At 39.0% G+C, this 19,566-nt stretch overlaps 1 protein-coding gene across 2 annotated transcripts in view; it reads right to left on the bottom strand.

The window, feature by feature from the left end:
• The window catches only part of AK5 (adenylate kinase 5), a 210,446-nt gene extending 193,103 nt beyond the window's left edge, over nt 1-17,343 (bottom strand). Inside the window, exons 1-5 of one of the 2 annotated variants that reach the window (XM_036351095.1) lie at nt 16,912-17,343; nt 12,870-13,056; nt 7,656-7,751; nt 1,158-1,327; nt 933-1,046 (exon numbers count right to left, since the gene is read on the bottom strand). In XM_036351095.1, the coding sequence (XP_036206988.1) occupies nt 933-1,046; nt 1,158-1,327; nt 7,656-7,751; nt 12,870-13,056; nt 16,912-16,971 (627 nt within the window). In that variant the 5' untranslated portion in view covers nt 16,972-17,343. Of the gene's footprint in view, nt 1-932; nt 1,047-1,157; nt 1,328-7,655; nt 7,824-12,869; nt 13,057-16,911 lie in introns of both variants that reach the window. The other variant, XM_036351094.1, reaches the window with a different exon arrangement.
• Between the last annotated feature and the right edge of the window lie 2,223 nt (nt 17,344-19,566).

Raw genomic sequence — 19,566 nt, 5'->3', positions numbered from 1 at the left:
GTTTGTTTTTTAAAAATATATTTTTATTGATTTCAGAGAGGAAGGCAGAGGGAGAGAGAGATTGAAACATCAATGATGAGAGAGAATCATTGATTGGCTGCCTCCTGCACACCCCCTACTGGGGATCGAGCCGCAATCCGAGCATAAGCCCTTGACCAGAATTGAACCGAAGACCCTTTAGTCTGCAGGCTGATGCTCTATTCACTGAGCCAAACCGGGTAGGGCTTAATAGTGTTTTTATTAGGAGAGGAGGGTCAATGATGGAAGGAGGGTATTAATGAACTTTCACTTTTTATACGAGGACTTAAAATTTTTATAGCCAATAATATTTTTGTAATTCAAATTTTTAAATAAAAAAAATCAGTTACACTAGCTTTTCAAAATTTTAATAGATATTCAAAATGTTTTCATTGATTTATTTCTCTTTAAAATAGATGTGTTGGGTGCAGAGCAGGCATAATCTACTCAAATCTGAGTAACTTTGGCAACCTGAACCCTCCTTGGTGATGGGTAGATAGTTTAGTATTTCACAACCCCAGGAAGAGGGCTTCCTTCATTGGTAACAATGCAAATACAGGTGACGTTGTATATCCCTGGGCAGTAACGAGTAAGACTTGTTTTACTAATTAAAGATTAAAAATACAATCTTAGGGAAAGATTTTGAAATCAAGGCTACAGAGATTAGAATTTTCAATAAAAAAATTAAATCTGCTATTAATTTTTATCTTTTCTTTTTGGCAGAGACTGTCTTCAGTTTTTAAGCTTGTGTGCCAAGGAAATGACCTTCTGCCACCTCGTACTGCTGTATTTGCCTGTTTTCAGACCAGAATTCATTCCCAACAACAGCAAGTCTTCCAAGAAGTCTTTTTTAAAAATATCTCTAAGTTTTAGGTAAAAAGTAGGTCATTTAAAATATAAGAAGATATTCTTACTTGGTCCTCAAAAGATAGAGCCTGGGCAACATCTCTTGGGAATCCATCAATAACAATGCCCTCTTCATCAGGAATTTGCATCAATCTCTGTTTTATCTCTGTAATTGTTGTTTCCTTTTATAAATGAAAAAGGATGAAAAAATCACAATTAAGCTAAGTATACTCACAACTGGTATAAAAACTACACAAGTGTTAAAAAAGAAAAAGCAAATTATACAGCAGTACCTGTGGGGCCAATTCTCCAGTTGTAATTATTTTGGCAATGAGACTCCATTTCCTGTTGCTGCTGGCACTGTGGATCTTCTTTCTTAATAATTCTCCCACTGAAATGTACTGGAATCCATAACGTTCTGCAATTTTCAAACTTTGAGTACCCTTTCCACTTCCTGGACCACCTACGATTTAAAACAGGTTAAATCGTGACCTTCTGATACAGTAAGAAAGTCCCTTTTATACAATGATTGCCTTCATCGTCAGATGCAGCTTCTACCAATAGTAAGGAGCAGGACAGGTACGTGTTCCACTGGTGGCATCTCAATCCCATCCCTGAATGCAGAGTGAGTGTAGATTAACCTGAGAATGGGTACAACTGTGGTGATCAACTGCATTAAATGAGAGACAGTTTTTCCTTTACCTATTTTATTGAATAACTAATTTAAAAATTTTTTGAACAATGCAGGTGAAAGAAACCTTCACTATTATTCTATGCAAGCTCTCAGTTTTTTCCTTATAAACAAAGAAAAATCTATGGCATACAAAGGACAATGACTGAAATAACAGACTTGTGTTTCATGTCAATAAAGAGTTGATGTGTAATAGGGTGAACTATAACAATTATTTTTTAACCAAAGGCACACTAATTTTTTTAATTAAAATTTTAATTGAATTTATTGGGGTAACATTGGTTAATAAAGTTATATAGGTTTCAAGTGTACAATTCTCTAATAGATCATCTGTATATTTTATTGTGTGTTCACCAACCAAAGTCAAGTGTTTTCCCACCATTATTTATTCCACCTTTACTCTCTTCTACCCCCCCATCCCCCTTTACCTCTCATAATCACTATACTGTTGTCAGTGTCTATGAGTTTATTTTTATTTTTTTTGCTTATTCCCTTCACCTTTTTCACCAGATCCCCAATAATATTGACACAACTTATGTAAATCTTTTCTTGAACTTTTTCTGCTCATGCATGTCCTTGCCCTATCTCCTTTAAGTTCAAGTTTTATGCAGCAAATATGCAGAGTGAATGAAATGGATTCTTAAGGTAGAATAATTTTACAGAACTCATGATAATTTTGATTTTGTTATATGTTAGTGTAAAATAATCGACATTTGCAATATAACATAATACTAATACTTGGTAGTTGCCATTTAATTTTAAAAGCATAAGTACTAAAGTAATTATGAATATATGGCTCAAATTTTACTTCCAAATCATATTAGATTATTTTAGTTAATTTATATTTCTAAACAAGCTAGATGATTTGGAATCTAAAGTCTGAACAAATTTCAAAATACAGCATAGTAACCAGCCCAGTCTGATTTATTTGTTAAGAATTATAAAAATGAAATGTTTTCAAATACCTAAGCATAAATTATTGACTGTAGACAAAATATCTTTCAAGTCAATGTCTAACAAGTAATAAAATGCTTTGGTAATATTCATCAAAATATAATTATAATTTATTAAGCAATATTGAACATAAAACTTCATTAGGAAAATGAGTTGATGTTCTCTCTACTAATTCAATATATTAAGTTTTGGAGGGTAGAAGTCATTTTATATATAGTTATTTAGTAAATATTTTTTATTCTTGTTGTAAATAATCCTATATAATAAAAGCCTAATATGCTAAGTGTCTGGTCGGCTGTTCAACCAATCAAAGTGTAATATGCTAATGATATGTTAAGGCCACTCAACCACTCGCTATGGCGTGCACTGACCACCAGGAGGAAGACGCTCCAACTGGTAGGTTAGCTTGCTCCTGGGGTTCGGCCAATTGGGATTGAGCGAGACAGGCCAGACATGCCTTGGAGCCCTCCTGTGACCCCTCCCCAGTTGGCCAACCTCCTGCATCCCTCTCTGGCCCCGATTGTGCACTGGTGGGGTCCCTCAGCCTGGCCTGTGCCATCTCACAATCCGGGACCCCTCGGGGGATGTGGGAGAGCTGGTTTAGGCCCCATCCCACAGGCCAGGCTGAGGGACCCTACTGGTGCACGAATTCATGCACTGGGCCTCTTTTATAAGTGAAAAAAGAAAAGAAAAGAAAAGACAAGTGTTTTGTTTTGACAGAAGAGTTCCAAGTGGGTAGACTTAGGGCTTATTTTCTCATTAAAAAATTTATGTGCAGAAGTCTAAGATCAATTAATATAATGAGAATTACCTCTGAACCCCAATCCCAAATAATGTACCTAATAATATCTGGCTTTCACCTTTTTATTGGTTTACTAAACTTAGTATAGGAATTTATTTACATTTTATATCATTCTCTAACAACCTCTAAATACTATTTGATTAGATTTAACATTATGAACTATTACCATATTAAATTCATTACTTTGCAAATCAAAAGTTGGTTTGGGTTCTAAATAGCTGCTTTTAGTTTATTAGCCTATGGGCAAATCATGGATTGGCTTGAAGGGAAAAAATTATGACCACTCCATCAAAATTTCATCAAAATTGATTTGATCCCTGAAGAAAGTTATCTTTCATACACTGTATTTTCACATTTAATCTTACAAACCATCAAAGAAATAGATATAAATTCCACTGAATTTTAAAAAATTAAACATACTAAGAAATTTACAGCATCTTCACAGAAAAAAAATTGTTTTTTGTCAACTAATGAAGGCAATAGCAGACAACACAATTGATTAATACAATTGACAAAGAATAGCATTAATTTATTGGATGAATTTGATTACAGAAACTTCTTAAAATTGCCCCAATTTTCTTAGATAACATAAGGTTTGACTTTTCCTTTCTTCTTTTATCTCAATTCTCTAAAAATTATTTATAATCATTGGTTTTGTATCATTCTTGCAATACAGAAAATTTACAATTCAGTATGCAAGTCTAAAACCAAAATCACACCCTTGGAAAGCAAGTTGATTTTACTAAGTAACAAAGGAATTGTGAAGTGGAGGATCTATATCTCCTCCAAAGATCTTGGTTTACTGAAATCTTTTAATCATTTTTATATAAAACTCACGATCACAAAACATTCACCTATGTGCTGTTTTACACAAGAGCAATTTGGTATTTCACTTTTTTCTTGGTCAATCAAGACTCCTTTGCTCATCCTGTTAATAATCACCAATATTTACTAACAGGAACAAGAATTCGAATAATATGTAATTATAAAATGGTAAAATAATTTCCAATTATTCTTCACCTATAGCTCTTTTAATAAAGTATTTCTTTGTCTTATAATTAAGGACCTCAAGATTTTAAGCACACACACACAAATTACATTTTCAAGAATAGATAGAATTTATAAGAGTGACTATCATACACTATACGAATTTTTTGGAAATTTGATTTCTATATTTTATTCCTATTATATTATTATAAACAATTCAGGGTTAGATATGTTTGCAATTTCATTTTCACTACACGTAGAGATATACAAATGTCGCTCTTAGTCTGGTAAACTTAAATTCTTGTTATAGCTTGGTGTGTTTATTTTCATGCTTTTCCCCTAGTTGCCATCATCTTTCTATCTTCTAGGAGCAGTTCCTTGCATGAAGGATGTATATGTACATTTTGCCTTCGGTTAACAGTTACTGGTGAGAATAGCTTTGAGCATTTCACATTAGATTTTTGCTGTCAGTAATCTCTGTGAGAGCTGAGTCAAACTGGAAGTGAGACAATGACTACATATGTTTCATGTTCACAGATATCTTCATAATTTTTATAGATTTTAAGGGAGCTAGAATTTGCAAGAGTGGTCAAAAAGTACTTAAAATGTTTTCAGTACCTATTCCTTGTGAAATGGCAAGAGAATGATGTTTCCATATTCAACATAAGATTCATAGTGTGAAACAAATTGAGAGATAAATATCACATAGTCATATCAATTGATGCAGAAAAAGCATTTGACAAAATCCAACACCCTTTCTTGATACAAACCCTCAGCAAAATAAAAATGTAAGGATCACACCTCAACATAATAAAAGCCTTATATGACAACCCTACAGCCAACATCATACTCCATGGGCAAAAACTAAAACCATTTCATCTAAGAACGGGAACAAGACAGGGATGCCCACTTTCACCACTCTGTTCGATATAGTACTGGAAGTGCTAGCCATAGTGATTAGACAGGAAGAAGAAATAAAAGTATCCAAATTGGAAAAGGAGTGAAACTGTCATTATTCACAGATGACATAGAAAACCCTAAAGATTCCCTAAAAAATTATTAGACTAAATAAATGAATTCGACAATGTAGCAGGATACAAATTAACACCCAGAAGTCTATGGCATTTTTATACACTAATAATGAACTTACAGAAAGAGAGGTTAAAAAAACAATCCCATTTACCACTGCACCAAAAAAATTAAGATACGTAGGAATAAACTTAACTAAGGAGGTAAAAGACTTGTACTCAGAAAACTACAGGACACTGAAAAAAGAGATAGAGGAAGACATAAACAGATGGAAGAACATACTGTGTTCATGGATTGGTAGAATCATTAAAATGTCCATACTACCCAAAGCAATCTATAGGTTCAATGCACTCCCCACTAAAATACCAATGGCATATTTCACAGACCTAGAACGAACTCTCCAAAAATTCATTTGGAATAAAAAAAGACCCCGAATAGCTGCAACAATCCTGAGAAAGAATAACAAAGTAGGTGGGATCTCAATACCAGATATCAAGCTATATTACAAAGCCACTATTCTCAAAACTGCCTGGTACTGGCACAAGAACAGACATATAGACCAATGGAATAGAATAGAGAACCCAGAAATTGACTCAAACCACTATGCTCAATTAATATTTGACAAAGGAGGCAAGAACATACAATGGAGTCAAGACAGTCTCTTCAATAAATGGTGTTGGAAAAATTGGACAGACACATGCAAAAAAATGAAACTAGACCATCAACTTACACCATACACATAAATAAACTCAAAATGGGTAAAGGACTTAAACGTAAGACAGGAAACCATAAAAATCTTAGAGGAATCCACAGGCAGCAAAATCTCAGACATATCTTGCAGCAATATCTTCACCGTTACAGCTCCTAGGGCAGTGATGGCGAACCTTTTGAGCTCGGCGTGTCAGCTTTTGAAAAACCCTAACTTAACTCTGGTGTTGTGTCACATATAGAAATTTTTTTGATATTTGCAACCATAGTAAAACAAAGACTTATATTTTTGATATTTATTTTATATATTTAAATGCCATTTAACAAAGAAAAATCAACCCAAAAAAATGAGTTCGCATGTCACCTCTGACACGCATGTCATAGGTTCGCCATCACTGTCCTAGGGCAATGGAAACTAAAGAGAAAATGAACAAATAGGACTACATCAAAATAAAAAGATTCTGCTCAGCAAAATAAACCATCAACAAAACAACAAGAAAGCCCACTGCATGGGAAAACATACTTGCCAATGTTATATCCAAAAAGGATTTAATCTCCAATATTTACAGAGAACTCATATAACTTAACAAGGGGAAGAAAAACAATACAATCAAAAAATGGGCAACAGACCTAAATAGATACTTTTAGAAAGAGGACATACAGAAAGCCAAGAGACATATGAAAACATGCTCAAAGTCACTAATCATCCGAGAGATGCAAATCAAAATGACAAGGAGGTATCATCTCACACCTGTCAGAATGGCTATCATCAACAAATCAACAAACGACAAGTGCTGGAGAAGATGTGGAGAAAAAGGAAAACTCGTGCACTACTGGTGGGAATGCAGACTGGTGCAGCCACTGTGGAGAACAGTATGGAGTTTCCTCAAAAAATTAAAAATGAAACTTCCATTTGACCCAGTGATCCCAAGAAACTAAAAACACCAATCAGAAAGGCTATGTGCACCCCTATGTTCATAGCAGCATAATTTACAATTGCTAAGATTTGGAAACAGCCTAAGTGCCCATCAGCAGATGAATGGATTAAAAAACTGTAGTACATCTACACAATGGAATACTATGCTGCTATAAAAAAGAAGGAACTCTTATGATTTGCCATAGCATGGATGGAGCTGGAGAGCATTATACTAAGTGAAAAAGATCAGTCAGAGAAAGATCAATATCTCATATTCTCACTCATTTGTGGAATATAATGAACAATATAAACTGATGAACAAAAACAGATCCAGAGACAGAAAAGCATTGATCAGACCATCAAACCTCAGAGGGAAGGCAGAGGAGGATGGGGGGGTAGGGGAGAGATCAACCAAAGGACTTGTATGCATGCATATAAGCATAACCAATGGACAAAGTCACCAGGGGGGTGAGAGCATGAGGGGGGGCAATGGGAGGATAAGGACACATATGTAATACCTTAATCAATAAAGAAAAATTTTTTTTTTAAAGATTCATAGTGGGAATTTAAAAAAATTAACTCTTATCACTATTATTTGGATTAATTCTCAGATGTTATATGCCTGTACAAAACTACTCTTTTGAAATGCAAATAAATACACAATATTAGCAATAGTATGAGAATTTTGCTTTCTGTCCTCATACCTATGACAAGAATGATTTTTGGCCGAGGTCTAGTAGGATCAAAAACCTCGTATTCTTCAATTAACTCTGCAGTCTCGGAGAGGTCTGTATCACTTTCTATGGAGAATTGATGGATTGGAGGGAGCCGATCATACCGCCGATATGGAAAGTTTGAATTTTCAGGCATTACTGCAAAAGAGTAAGACAACTTTGAAACGGAAAAAAAAAAATAGCATAATAAAACAATTTTTTGCACTTACTCAATTAGTAAACAAGATTTAAACACTAAATGAGTTTGATTTTTTTTCCAACTTGAGCAAGACCCCATCTCATAAGTGGTTAGAAAACTTTTTCGTAAAGGGTCAAAGTCATTAATTTGGGCTTAGAGGAACATACAGTGGATATTCTTTAGAAAATTCTGGGAAGGGCTACATCAGGAAAGGCACTGACAACAGTATCCTGTTCTGTCCTGAAATTGAATTACGTCACCCAACACAGGTGGATAATGTAAGCTAGGCAGTATCCTTGATTACTTTCTTCCCTCACTCTTCATGTCTACTCCCAGAGACTAGCTCCACAGTATTTCCCAAATCCATCTCCACTACCACAACTCTTCTCCGAGCCGTCACATTTACCTAAACTACTAGCATAGACTCTTGAAGGTCTGCCTGCTTCCACGCTGTCCCCACAATTCATTGCCTGAAATGTTCTTCCTCTGTTGGTCCCATGGCTGATTGGGAAGACCCTACCTATCTGGAGCTCTGTATCCCTGGGATCTAGAACTGCGCTTGGCACAATCCGTGTCCAATAAATATTTGTTGAATCATTAACAAAGAGAACAGCTTTGTTGAAATAGACAGTTTCCCGTGGAGAAAAGCCAGAAGATGGGCAGGTAGAGTGTGGGTACAGCGTGGAGGGCTTTGAATATCAGAGTAAAGGTGTTTAGCTTTAATTTGGTAGAAAGCCAGTGGAGAGTTTTTTTTTAGGGGGGGGGGTAGAAAAATGACATGATGAAATTGAAAATTTTTAAGGAGTATTAATCTGGTGGTGGTTAGAATGGATTTGAGTAGGGAGAGACTAGGAGCAGAAATAGTAGCAGCTCAGAGGCTGTTAAAGTAATCCACAGGTGAGAAGTAAGGGATCAGGTTAGCAGGATAGTAGAAGAAATGGAAATGAATGTCTGGATATAAAGGACATGGTTAGAATTGGGATAAGAGAAATGAAAGGAGGTGACAGTTCAAAAACAATTGCCAGGTTTCAAGTCTGAAAAGATAAGGAATGCGTTGCATTTCATATAGTATCTTTCTGTCCTTTCTTCTCTGTTCTGGGAATACTGAGCTTCTTTCATTCCTGTCTCTATCATAGCCTCTTCTCTACGTCAGGAACTTCTATTCTCTCTCTGTTCGCTGTGTACTTCAACATCCATCCTTCTCTAACACCTACATGGCTTACTGTCTCTGAGGATCAGCATGTCACTTCTTCCAGGAAGTGCATCTTGAACCCCAGCCTAGATGGGAGCCATCCTCCTGTTAATATGGTTAGTTCTATAGCATATGACATTTCCTATAGCACCCATTGTGCTTCTAAGTATATTTTTAATGCTTGACTTCCTTACTAGACTGTAAGCTCCATGGGGGCAGGTGCCATGTTTGTTCTTTCTTGGTGTCTACATGCTCAGTCATAAGAGTTTGACACATAATACTCAATAAATGGTTATTTTATTGCTCAACTTGACTCACTGACTGACTTCATGAAAATAGGAAAAGGAGAAGGGAATGCTGGTTTTGAAGCAAATGTGGTATGTTTGTATGTTTGATTTTGGATATGTTGAGTACAAGACGACAAAGTGATAGTCCAGAAGAGAAATGCTATGTGCATTTGGAACTATGGGACCAGAACTCTTATTCACAGGTTATTATTTGTTCAATTGTATACATATAGCAGAAAAAAGCACATGCTTATCTCACATTTATAGTAATATGCTTTAAAGAACTTCGGTCAATAATTTATCCTTGTTTTTTTTTTATCATATTTTTACTTAGGGAAGTAATTTGCTTAAATGATTAAAATGTTTTATGTCATAGGATAATTTTGCATGGTAATTACATATTAGCATAGCTATGTCAATATTTTACCAAGAATGCATGAATAACTTTTTATTCCTAGAAATAATCATTGCTTTAAATTACTGTGAAGTTAGCAATTTTGTTGAATTGAAAACCCATTCCATAAATTATACCTAAAACCTATAAAGCACAAATGGGTAAAGCATTTCATTAAATAAAATTTTATTATTACAAGACAAATCCTTGTCTGTTTTGCAGCATACATTCTAGAAAAAGGACAGTATGGTACAACATTCTTGTCACTATAGCACATGGAAACGTTCTATTTGATGATTAATTTTTAAAAAGGGGGACATCTGTTAGAGACCATTATAAACTTTTGAACAATAATAGATACAGAGGCAGAGCAGCCTCAAACAGATTGTCAAACTGCAGCGGGAAGGCCGGGGAGGGTTGGGGGGCAGGAGGGAGGGGGGTAAGAGATCAACCAAAGGACTTGTATGCATGCATACAAGCATAACCAATGGACATAAGATACTGGGGGATAGGGGAGGCTAGGGGACTGTCAAGGGCGGGGGGAAAAAAAGAACACATATGTAATACCCTTTGTAATACTTTAAGCAATAAAAAAATAAATAAATAAAATAATAAAATAAAATACAGCTGAAGAATAAAAAAAAGGGGGGGACATCTGTTATACTTTCAACAATAACAATCAATAACTTTTTTTAAATTTTATTTTTTATAGTGGTGGCACTGATGGTATTAAAAAACAATGTCAGGTGGTTGTTGTTTTTTCCCCCAACACAATAAGAAAACTAAACAATGACTCATTTTTCTCATTCCTTGTGAAACAGAAATCAGGCATTTGTCTTTGTGCTAAACTTAATCTTTCCAGTTCCTAAAATGTTCATAATTAGTTTCCAACCTCAAAAGAAAAGTCTCTGAGTGGGAATTCTGGTGACTATTAACAGGTATGGAGGCTAAAATAGACAAGCAATTTTAATTCTAATGAAAGTTAAACCTACATTTTCCATTCCTATTTTAGCTGCTTCTGCCAGATCAGGAGTCACAAACTGATCATTTGTGGGCCCAAAAAGAGTCTTATAGAAATGTTTTGTGCAGCTTGACATTTTTTCAAATTTTGTTCTTATCTTTCGACCAGGGGTGGGAAATGTCCAGCCTGAGGGCCGTATAAGGCCTACAAAATCAATTGGTCCGCCCTGCAAGGCAACTGCAGGTGAGACTCAAAATTCAATAAATCTAGGAGCTTTTTTCATAGCAACATAAATTTATATTAAGCAGATGATTTTACAAATATCCAAATGGCCCTTGGCAGAAAAAAGGTTTCCCACCCCTGCTCTCTGGTTCTGCCCTCTAGTTTGACCACAGTCCCCACTACTTGCTATTACACACTGGCCTGTCTGGCTTCTATGTATAATCAAGCCAAGTAACAGTATAAAATAGAGACAGATTTCATGTGTTGTAAAACTGTCACTTTATATACTCAGTCTAAGAGCAGCCTTTCAACTAAGAGAATATCATATCCTCTTAGAATTAAATTTAAAAAGGTAAAAATTTCTTAAACTAAATCCAGTACTACCTGAGGTTTGTTAGTGCTTTAAGGTTTAGAAAGCAGTTACCCATATTAGTCTCACTTGATTTAACTAGGGCCTGGGGCATGTATTTAACATTGAGCCAGATTCTAACAATATGATGACACCCTGGGAAGTAAATTAGCCATTTTGGGAATGTGTATAAACTCTTCAGACCCATGAAAATATCATTTTGTTCCCCAAAGCAGTAATTTACTATGTGGTGCGTCGCAGCAGTAACTGGCTAAAGGTGCTCTCTTAAGCATCCAATTCCAAATCCCCCAGTGATGACTCCTGCATGGGCAGGGAAGGATTCTTCTCCTCTCTGGAGATGTTTCTGAGCCAAGGTTTCTGCTTTCCCTCTCTGCTTGTGTTTCTTAAAAATTAACACATTTGACTTTTTCCCACACTGCATTCAGATAAAACCCAAGTGGGTCATGACTAAGTAAGATAAATTAGGATTTATTTCCCCTGGTACTTATTGCAAATGGAATGATGTTCACTTCAAATTCTGTCTATATAGCTGAAATTTTGCACTGGTACAATTTTTGAGAATGGTTTGAATTTGGAAAATATAATGATCTTGGCTACTGGGAAAGAATTAATTTAGTTTCCCCTGACTGGAACTGATTCCATTTTGCATGTACTATTTTACATCTCAATTTCATGCAGAGTCTAAAAGGCTTGTTGGCTGATGCTGAACCACTAATTTTGATAAGCAGCTATTTCAGAAAGTTATCAGAATACCATGAATCTCCTCTAGCAAATTAGCTTCACACTATTCCTAAAATTGTTAAACATGTTCATGTCTTCTACTTCTTTCATAGCACCCAAATGCCTAATGTAATGTATTGCATTCAGTAGCTGCTTAATAAACCCTGTTGAATTGACAAGTATAAACCTTACATGCATTTATGCAGATGCATTAATATGAACTCTGAATTTGAAAACATATTAATAAATCAAATCTCTTCCCAGCTAGTAATAACTATCATTTTTGTCTGTCATCTCATTTATTTGGAAAAGTCTTATTTGCAATTTCAAGAACAATGCATAGTCTGCTAATGCAATTCATTTCACAAAGTAATGACGTCAGTAATATAAAATTTCATTTATAGTTAAGTGCTGGACAATGGTATGTGATTTTGTTTGTCTTATCACAGAGGTGATTAGAATTAGCAGAGAGAGATGAATCCTATTCCAGGGTCAAATACCCTTCCACGAGTTTGGAAACCTAATAAATTAAATCATTGCCTACAGTTTATATGGTGTGTGTGTGTGTGTGTGTGTGTGTGTGTGTGTGTGTTTTAAATATATTTTTATTGATTTTTTACAGGGAGGAAGGGAGAGAGATAGAGAGTTAGAAACATCGATGAGAGAGAAACATCGATCAGCTGCCTCCTGCCTCCCACCAGGGATGTGCCCACAACCCAGGTACATGCCCTTGACTGGAATCGAACCCTGGACCCTTCAGTACACAGGCTGACGCTCTATCCACTGAGCCAAACTGGTTTCAGCTATATGGTGTGTTTTAATGAGAAATATAGATGTCTATTATTCTGCATATACATTACCAGATCTTAGGAAGGATCTCCGTGACTGTCCTCCATTGAGCGGAGGTAAAGTCTTCTTTTCCTGGCTGACAAATGTATCCCATTTCACCTTGTCACAGCCGCCTAGTTCCTTTACTTTCTGTAAACAATTTTCCAAGTACTCTACTGGGTCTTCAGGCTTAGAACACATCAGTCCATTCAGAAGGCTCTGAAACACAATAAAATGTTTAAAAATCGCCTTTGTTAAAATAGTGTATGCCCCATCTCTAAATTCCTGGTTGTTTTTGTTCTTTGCATTCGTCTTTTAATAAATAATTAAGAGTTGAAGTTATTGTCTGGTTAAGACAATTCCTTAAATTCTTGACCAATTAGTTTTCAGCTGAGCATTCTGGGCTTTTTAAATGATGAAGGCAACTATCTAGTTTAAAATGGAACAGTTCTATTAAAGTCTCCAAGCTGCAGTTTCTTCCTGTATAAAATAGGAGTAATAATACCTACCTCAGAGGGTTCTTTAAGGACTAAAAACTTAATATTTGTCAAATTCATAGTAAGTGCCTGGCACATAGTAAGGGCTCAATAAATGTTGTTGGTAGTTTTAGTTAATATTATTATCATTATGAGATAATGTCCCCTGAGCCCTCAGGTTGGCTTACGGAACTCTTCTTCTATGTTCCGAAGGTACACAGAAAAAGGAAACTTACCTGTCATTTATACTGAAATCATCAGTGTACATGTTAGTCTCCTCATTTAAACTATAAGCCTTTCAACAACACAGTGTTGGTCTTGTTTATTTTTCAGTCTCCTGCCCCTAACATTTTCTCTGTTACATAGTAGGTGCATATTGAACAGTTTTCTAATTAGGAAAAACACTTCACTGAAAACATGAAGTCTGAGACTCAAAAAAAATGTTATTCGATATATAATAAGTCACTATAATATGCAGAGATTACAGAGGGGGAGAAAAAGCATGATCCTGTATTGCTTTTTTCTTTTCCTAGTGTCTGATGTGTCGCATGTACTAATTTCTAAAAATGCCACCACTTTGGAAATGTTGACTCCTAGAAACTAGACTGGTCTGAAAAATATTTTCCATTAGAGTATTTCATGGAAAAAGCATTGGAGATTATGATAACCACTGTACATTATTAATGCCTAAAACACCCACCCTTTAAAAGGCTGAAATCTTTCCTAAGTACAGTATTCTATTTTCAAATTATTCTGGTGCAATTTGCTCAAAATGGTAGGCAATTCTTACTACGTACATTTTTCTCTGGAATCCTAAATAGTGTGGCTAGAGTGTTCAATCAAAAAAGTTCGATTGCAGACGGAGGGGAAAAAACTAACTTGGGCATCCACATCCAGCTTGTGCGTCAAAACCTGTGACACACACACACACACACACACACACACACACACACACACTGTGTTTAACTTTCTCACGTCCCATGTTAATTTGGTTAACTGTGGCAATGCTTACTCGGTGTCTCTGCAGGCATTACCTTACCCAGTATACTCTCATTTCTATACAGCATTATTATCCTCACTTTATAGAATAGGAAATTGTGGATCAGAAAGGTTAATGAGTTGATCAAGGTTCCTCATCTAGAAATGCCTAGGCCCAGGATTCCAACTCACTGTTTCTGATTAAAAAGCCCATACAGCCCTCTCTCTACATCTTGCAAAAATATGATGTGGGATGAAGAGAAATGCCAGATTATCTGTGCCCCATGCATAATCCAACTACAATATGAATCATTCAAGATTTTATCTTTTATTTTTTTATCCTTATTATGACCTAAAATGGATAAACTTACTCAATGAAGGTTTTTGTTTGTTTTTACTTGAAAATATACATTTCCAGCCTCTTTCAACAAAACTGATCCCCTTAAGGGTATTGCTTTTAGAAGAGGGGCGGGGATGAGTTCTACTCATTTATGGATAATTTAAATCCTTTCTTTTCGTAGCCAGCCACCATCACAGATCAGATCTAAGATAATCAGCAAACATTATTATTCTGTCTCTTTGAGTTAATTGTTTGACAGATATCTAATTGTTAAACTTTATTACTAGAAATTCTGTGTACCTGGATTGTGGTTTTAAGACAAAAAAATTCATTTTGGAGACTTAAAGCATTTGGTATTGCTGTCTACACTCATCACATGGAGAAGTGCCATGTTTTACTTCTCTCACTGCTGAGCCCAACACAGATTCTTTTCACTGGAAGGCCTTTGGAGGTCACCAGCAAGCAGTCTTCTCCCATTGCCCAGGATTGCATTTAAGTACACTGTACTACCGCATTTCTCCTAAGTGAGTTACTTCCTTTTCTGGGTATGCATTATCTTAAGATGTCCAATTCACATGCAGAAAAGACAAGGAAAGAAAAGAATAACACCTGAACAACCAAAAAAAAAAACAAAACCCTGCCATTACTTATTTGCAGATACAGTGCAAATTTTCAGGAACAAACTGTCAAAATTCTCTGTGGTTACTTTCCACCAAGGAGGAAAAATAGTACCCACATTTATTTATAAGAAAAAGATGTCCTATTAACCAGAATTTTACAAACAGGTAGCTCTCCTGCAGTGATTCTTTTGGAAGTGTAGGAATGAAATTGATCTCAGTAGCAGTACTTATGACAAAAACCTTCATCTCCATATTTACTTTTTGAAAATTAAAAAAGAAAAAGAAAAACTCTTAGCAGGAAGCCTACATACCCCCAAGACCTGTCCTTACACATTACCTCCTGATGATTTTCAAACACAAGTAACACACTCGCTAGATTTGGGGCTTCACATACCAGACTTGTGCTAAGTAGCAGGTGGTTTGCCTGAAAATCTTGGCTTCAGATGAACCTAAAAAAAGGTGGCTTACAGAGGTGAACAAAAAATGAAGATCTGTAATGATGGTAGCCAATTTTAAAGATAATTTGGAAAAATAGGGACAAAATTCTTGTCCCAAGTGGTCTTTTAAAACTTCTTTTGACAGGAGAAACCCCTCCCAACAGAAAAAAGGGTAACTCAAGACCGTTAGTTTACTCTATCAGTCTATAGTCGTCATCTGAAAGGGGGAGAGGGGTAAGGTGTGCAGTGAACGGATTTCTCCTTTCAGGGTTCTCTCTAGGAAGCTTGGCTCGGATCCATTCTTTTTTCTTTTTACCCTAAACAAGTATTTTAAAATTCAAATATGGAGAGAAGGAAGCCACCCGATCCGTGATGGAGACTGTGGGTTAGAACTAACCAAGGTTCCTGTAGTTCCTCAAGCCTCCTCTTCCACATTCTCCAAGTGCCCCTACTGCCCGGCCCCAGATGCAGATGCCGCCGTGATGCGGTGTGAAGACAGAGCAACAGGAGACACGCCCGCCTCCCCATCCCTCTCCGATCCGCATTCTCTAGGTGAGGGCTGGCGGGGCAGGCGACAAAGAGAACCCTCCCTCCCAGGGCGACGGGAAAACGTGCTCAGGAGTTCATTCACCGAAAGCGCAGAGCAGCGCTGGCGGCCTGCCACCCTGGAGGTAGCGCTGCACTCGATGGGGTTGGATTTGTTTCTGCATCTTCATCCCTCTCCTCCAAGCTGTCCCCGGCGAGGGCTGCTTGCATCCACACTTTGCCTTCACCGCGGGGACCCCGACCCCGACCCTAGGTGTGCGGAGGGGTTAGGGCCCTAGCACCCCCTTCCCTCAGTGTCCAGACCCAGAGCGACTTGGGCGCCAGCGTGCCCACCTGGCCTGACCCTAGCGTCCCGAGAGCGCGGCCGGCCGCTGCCTGAGCCCACCTGGGCGCCCACTTCCGAGGGCTGCAGGCTGCTGCCAGACCCGCTGGAAGACTGGAACTTGATCTGGGAAATGCGGGCTTCCGAGCCCAGCCTAGGGACAAGGACCCCGGCAGTCCCCGGGAAAGGCGGCTACCTCCGGGCGAGCGCGCGGGCGGGCGAGCTTTTGGTCCCTTCACTTCCCTGCCCCGCGTCGGCAACGTGGGACGGGGAGCGGCTTCCTCACCCCGAACCCCCCAAACGCCCTTCCCGACCTTCCCCACCCTCCGCCCCTCTGCCAGCCTCAGCCCCTTACCTCGAAAAGGAGAGGGATCTCCCTCCGGGCCAGATACTCCTTAGCATCGTTGGTGTTCATGGCTGTGCCGCGCGTGCCTGGGGCGCAGGCGGGGAGGCTCCGGGGATGCGGCGCCCTGGGCTGGGGCTGAAGGGGTCCGCGCCGGGCACCGTGCAGCCCCCGCTCTCAAGCGCAAACACACGCTCAGCTTTGCCCTCTCAGCCCAGGGCCCCCTCGCCTTTCCCCGGGGCGGGTGGTCTCCGCGCTCCCGCCACCCCCGCCTTGGTTCCGGCGCCCGCACCCAGGCTGCGGGCTGGGAGCAGCGGCTTCCCGGGTTCCCAGGCAGCGCGGCTGCCAGGGGAGGGGCGGAGGGAGTGGAGGAGGGACGAAGGAGAAGCGGACGCGAGACAGCAGCCCGCCCGCCTCTCCGGCTCAGCGCGCGCTGCTCTGCCCCTCCCCAGCCCGGTCCGCCTCTGCGGTCACTCAGGCTGCGCTGGAGGGCGGGAGGCGGGCGCAGGGTGCGGGGGTGGGCGCCCGCGCGCGAGCGGGGGGCTCGCAGTCACACCCCTCCGGGTCGCCCGGGGTACGCCCTAACCTGGGGCCAGGTGGCCAGAGGAACAGAGTCGGGCCAGAGGAACCTGCGACCTTTTCACTTCTCCATTCCCACCCACACCGTTACTCATGCGTCCCTAAGGAACTCCCAGGAAGAAACCGAATTGTCACAGAATTTATGATTTAGTCCTAAGATTACGATCTTTCATAATGAAAAGCTGGGGGGTAAGGCGGAAAGAGGGCTTTGAGGTGTGGAACCCATCTCCTTAAAATAAGTTTTAGATCTTGGGTATTTCTATCCTTCGGGAAAGTTTTGCTAGCTGGCTTCGAATTTTTTCTGTCTGTGTCACAAATTCTCACAGATTTCAGTATGAGGCCTTAGAGTAGCCTGACCTATTCACTAACAAGGATTACTAAGCAGCCAACTAGTAACTTATCTCCATAGAGAGGAATGGGAAGATAGAGGAGAGAAGTGGGTGGTGGTGGAAAGCTGGTGAAATTCAAAACGTGACTAGCAGGTGGGGTGGGTGGCATCGTTAATTAGATATGAGGAATATGCACCCAGTGGGCCATCAATCACTCCAGGGTGAGTATGGGTGGGTGCATTAAGGCAGCAATGTAGGTGAAGGATCTTCTTACCATCAAAGGGTAGCCATCTTCTTCCTATCTCCCAAGATGACTCATTTCCTCTATTAAAATATCTTTTCATTGCCTGTTTGAAAGGTGGCCCATGGCACACTGAGACTATGATCTTTAACTGTGTGCAAGGCCTGACTCTGTGGGAGGGTGTGTGAGAGAAAGGGAGGCTCTGATAGGAGCTGACATCTGGGGACTGGCCAGAGGGAGAAGCAATATTGCAACTGTTTCCAAAATATCAGTGTCTGATTGTCCATTACAGATCTTTCCTTGGTTCTACTTCTCCTCCTGCAAACATCTGCTTTTCAAGCCTTCGCTGTAGCTGCATTTTTGTTTTGCCCAAGGGAAGAAATTCAAGAATTAATTGAGTTTTGTAAAGTAAATGAAATTTTTCGGAGCACTTGTGAAACCATGTGTCAAGTGGCAGTCTTAAATGAGGCAGGTGTTCCAGTTCCAGGGAAATTGGTTTCTGCCCTCAGAATATGCCACATCACTTATAGGCCCACCTTCCATTTTTTGACTCACGGTGGTGGTGAAAGTACTGTCTTTTCCCTAGGCAACAGTGCTTGACAAGTACCAGCGACCATGGCATGAAGGCTTATTTTGTGAACAGGCACAGCTGACGTGAAGCACCTAGGACTGAAGAGGCCACTTTCTGCAGGACTTGTCAAGGTCATCCTTTACAGAAAAGAATCTGGCAGAGCTCAGCTCACATCCTCCATCCTGGGAAGAAATGTAACCTAAACGCACGTTAGTGTAGTCGGGCAAGGATGGCAACTTGCTTGGATAAAGAGAGTACATAAGAATGACTGCATTGCACTAAATATTATAGATAGCCGGAAAAACATAGCAACTGGAGATATGGCAGACTTTCAGGTAGCCTTATGTACTGGCAATCAGTACTTTTTGGTGTGTTCCAGATGTATGAAGGAGGCAAGATGTTCATAATTACTTTTGCAAAGGGGGTGTGGCCAGCTAGGGGAAAGAGCTACATGATGCTCAGGAGACAGGCTGACGGTTTGGAAGAGAGGAAAGAGAAAGGACAAGGAACAACAAATACATCCTTGCCATGAGAAAGCTGGCCCACTAGTCCCTGCTATGAAGTGCTAAGGCTGTGTATATAAAGGGTTCATGGCCCTTTGTTCTTTGTTTACTTGGGGATGCATTCCTGCACGTGCTCACAAATCAGGATGGCTACTGTATGTCTGGTGTCTCTACATAGAGTTTCTTCTGCTCCCACGTTGGGTTCTAAGATACAGCAATAAATAAGACAGACATGATCCTTGCTGTCAAGAGCTTTCATTCTACTGGAGAGTTCGTGTAATGAGCAAATAAAAATGCATAAACAACATCAGATAAAGATAAATGGTAGGCAAACATTTAAAATACCCACCCAAAGGCATAAATAAAGACATATTAGATAGTGATTGATTGAATGATGAAAATCAAACAGACCTAATTGTTTATTTGAAGCAAGGAGGCAGAGTT

This window comes from Myotis myotis, unplaced genomic scaffold, assembly GCF_014108235.1.
Source record: "Myotis myotis isolate mMyoMyo1 unplaced genomic scaffold, mMyoMyo1.p scaffold_m19_p_2, whole genome shotgun sequence".
Taxonomy (NCBI): Eukaryota; Metazoa; Chordata; class Mammalia; order Chiroptera; family Vespertilionidae; genus Myotis; species Myotis myotis.
This window is presented reverse-complemented; position numbering and strand designations above follow the sequence as displayed.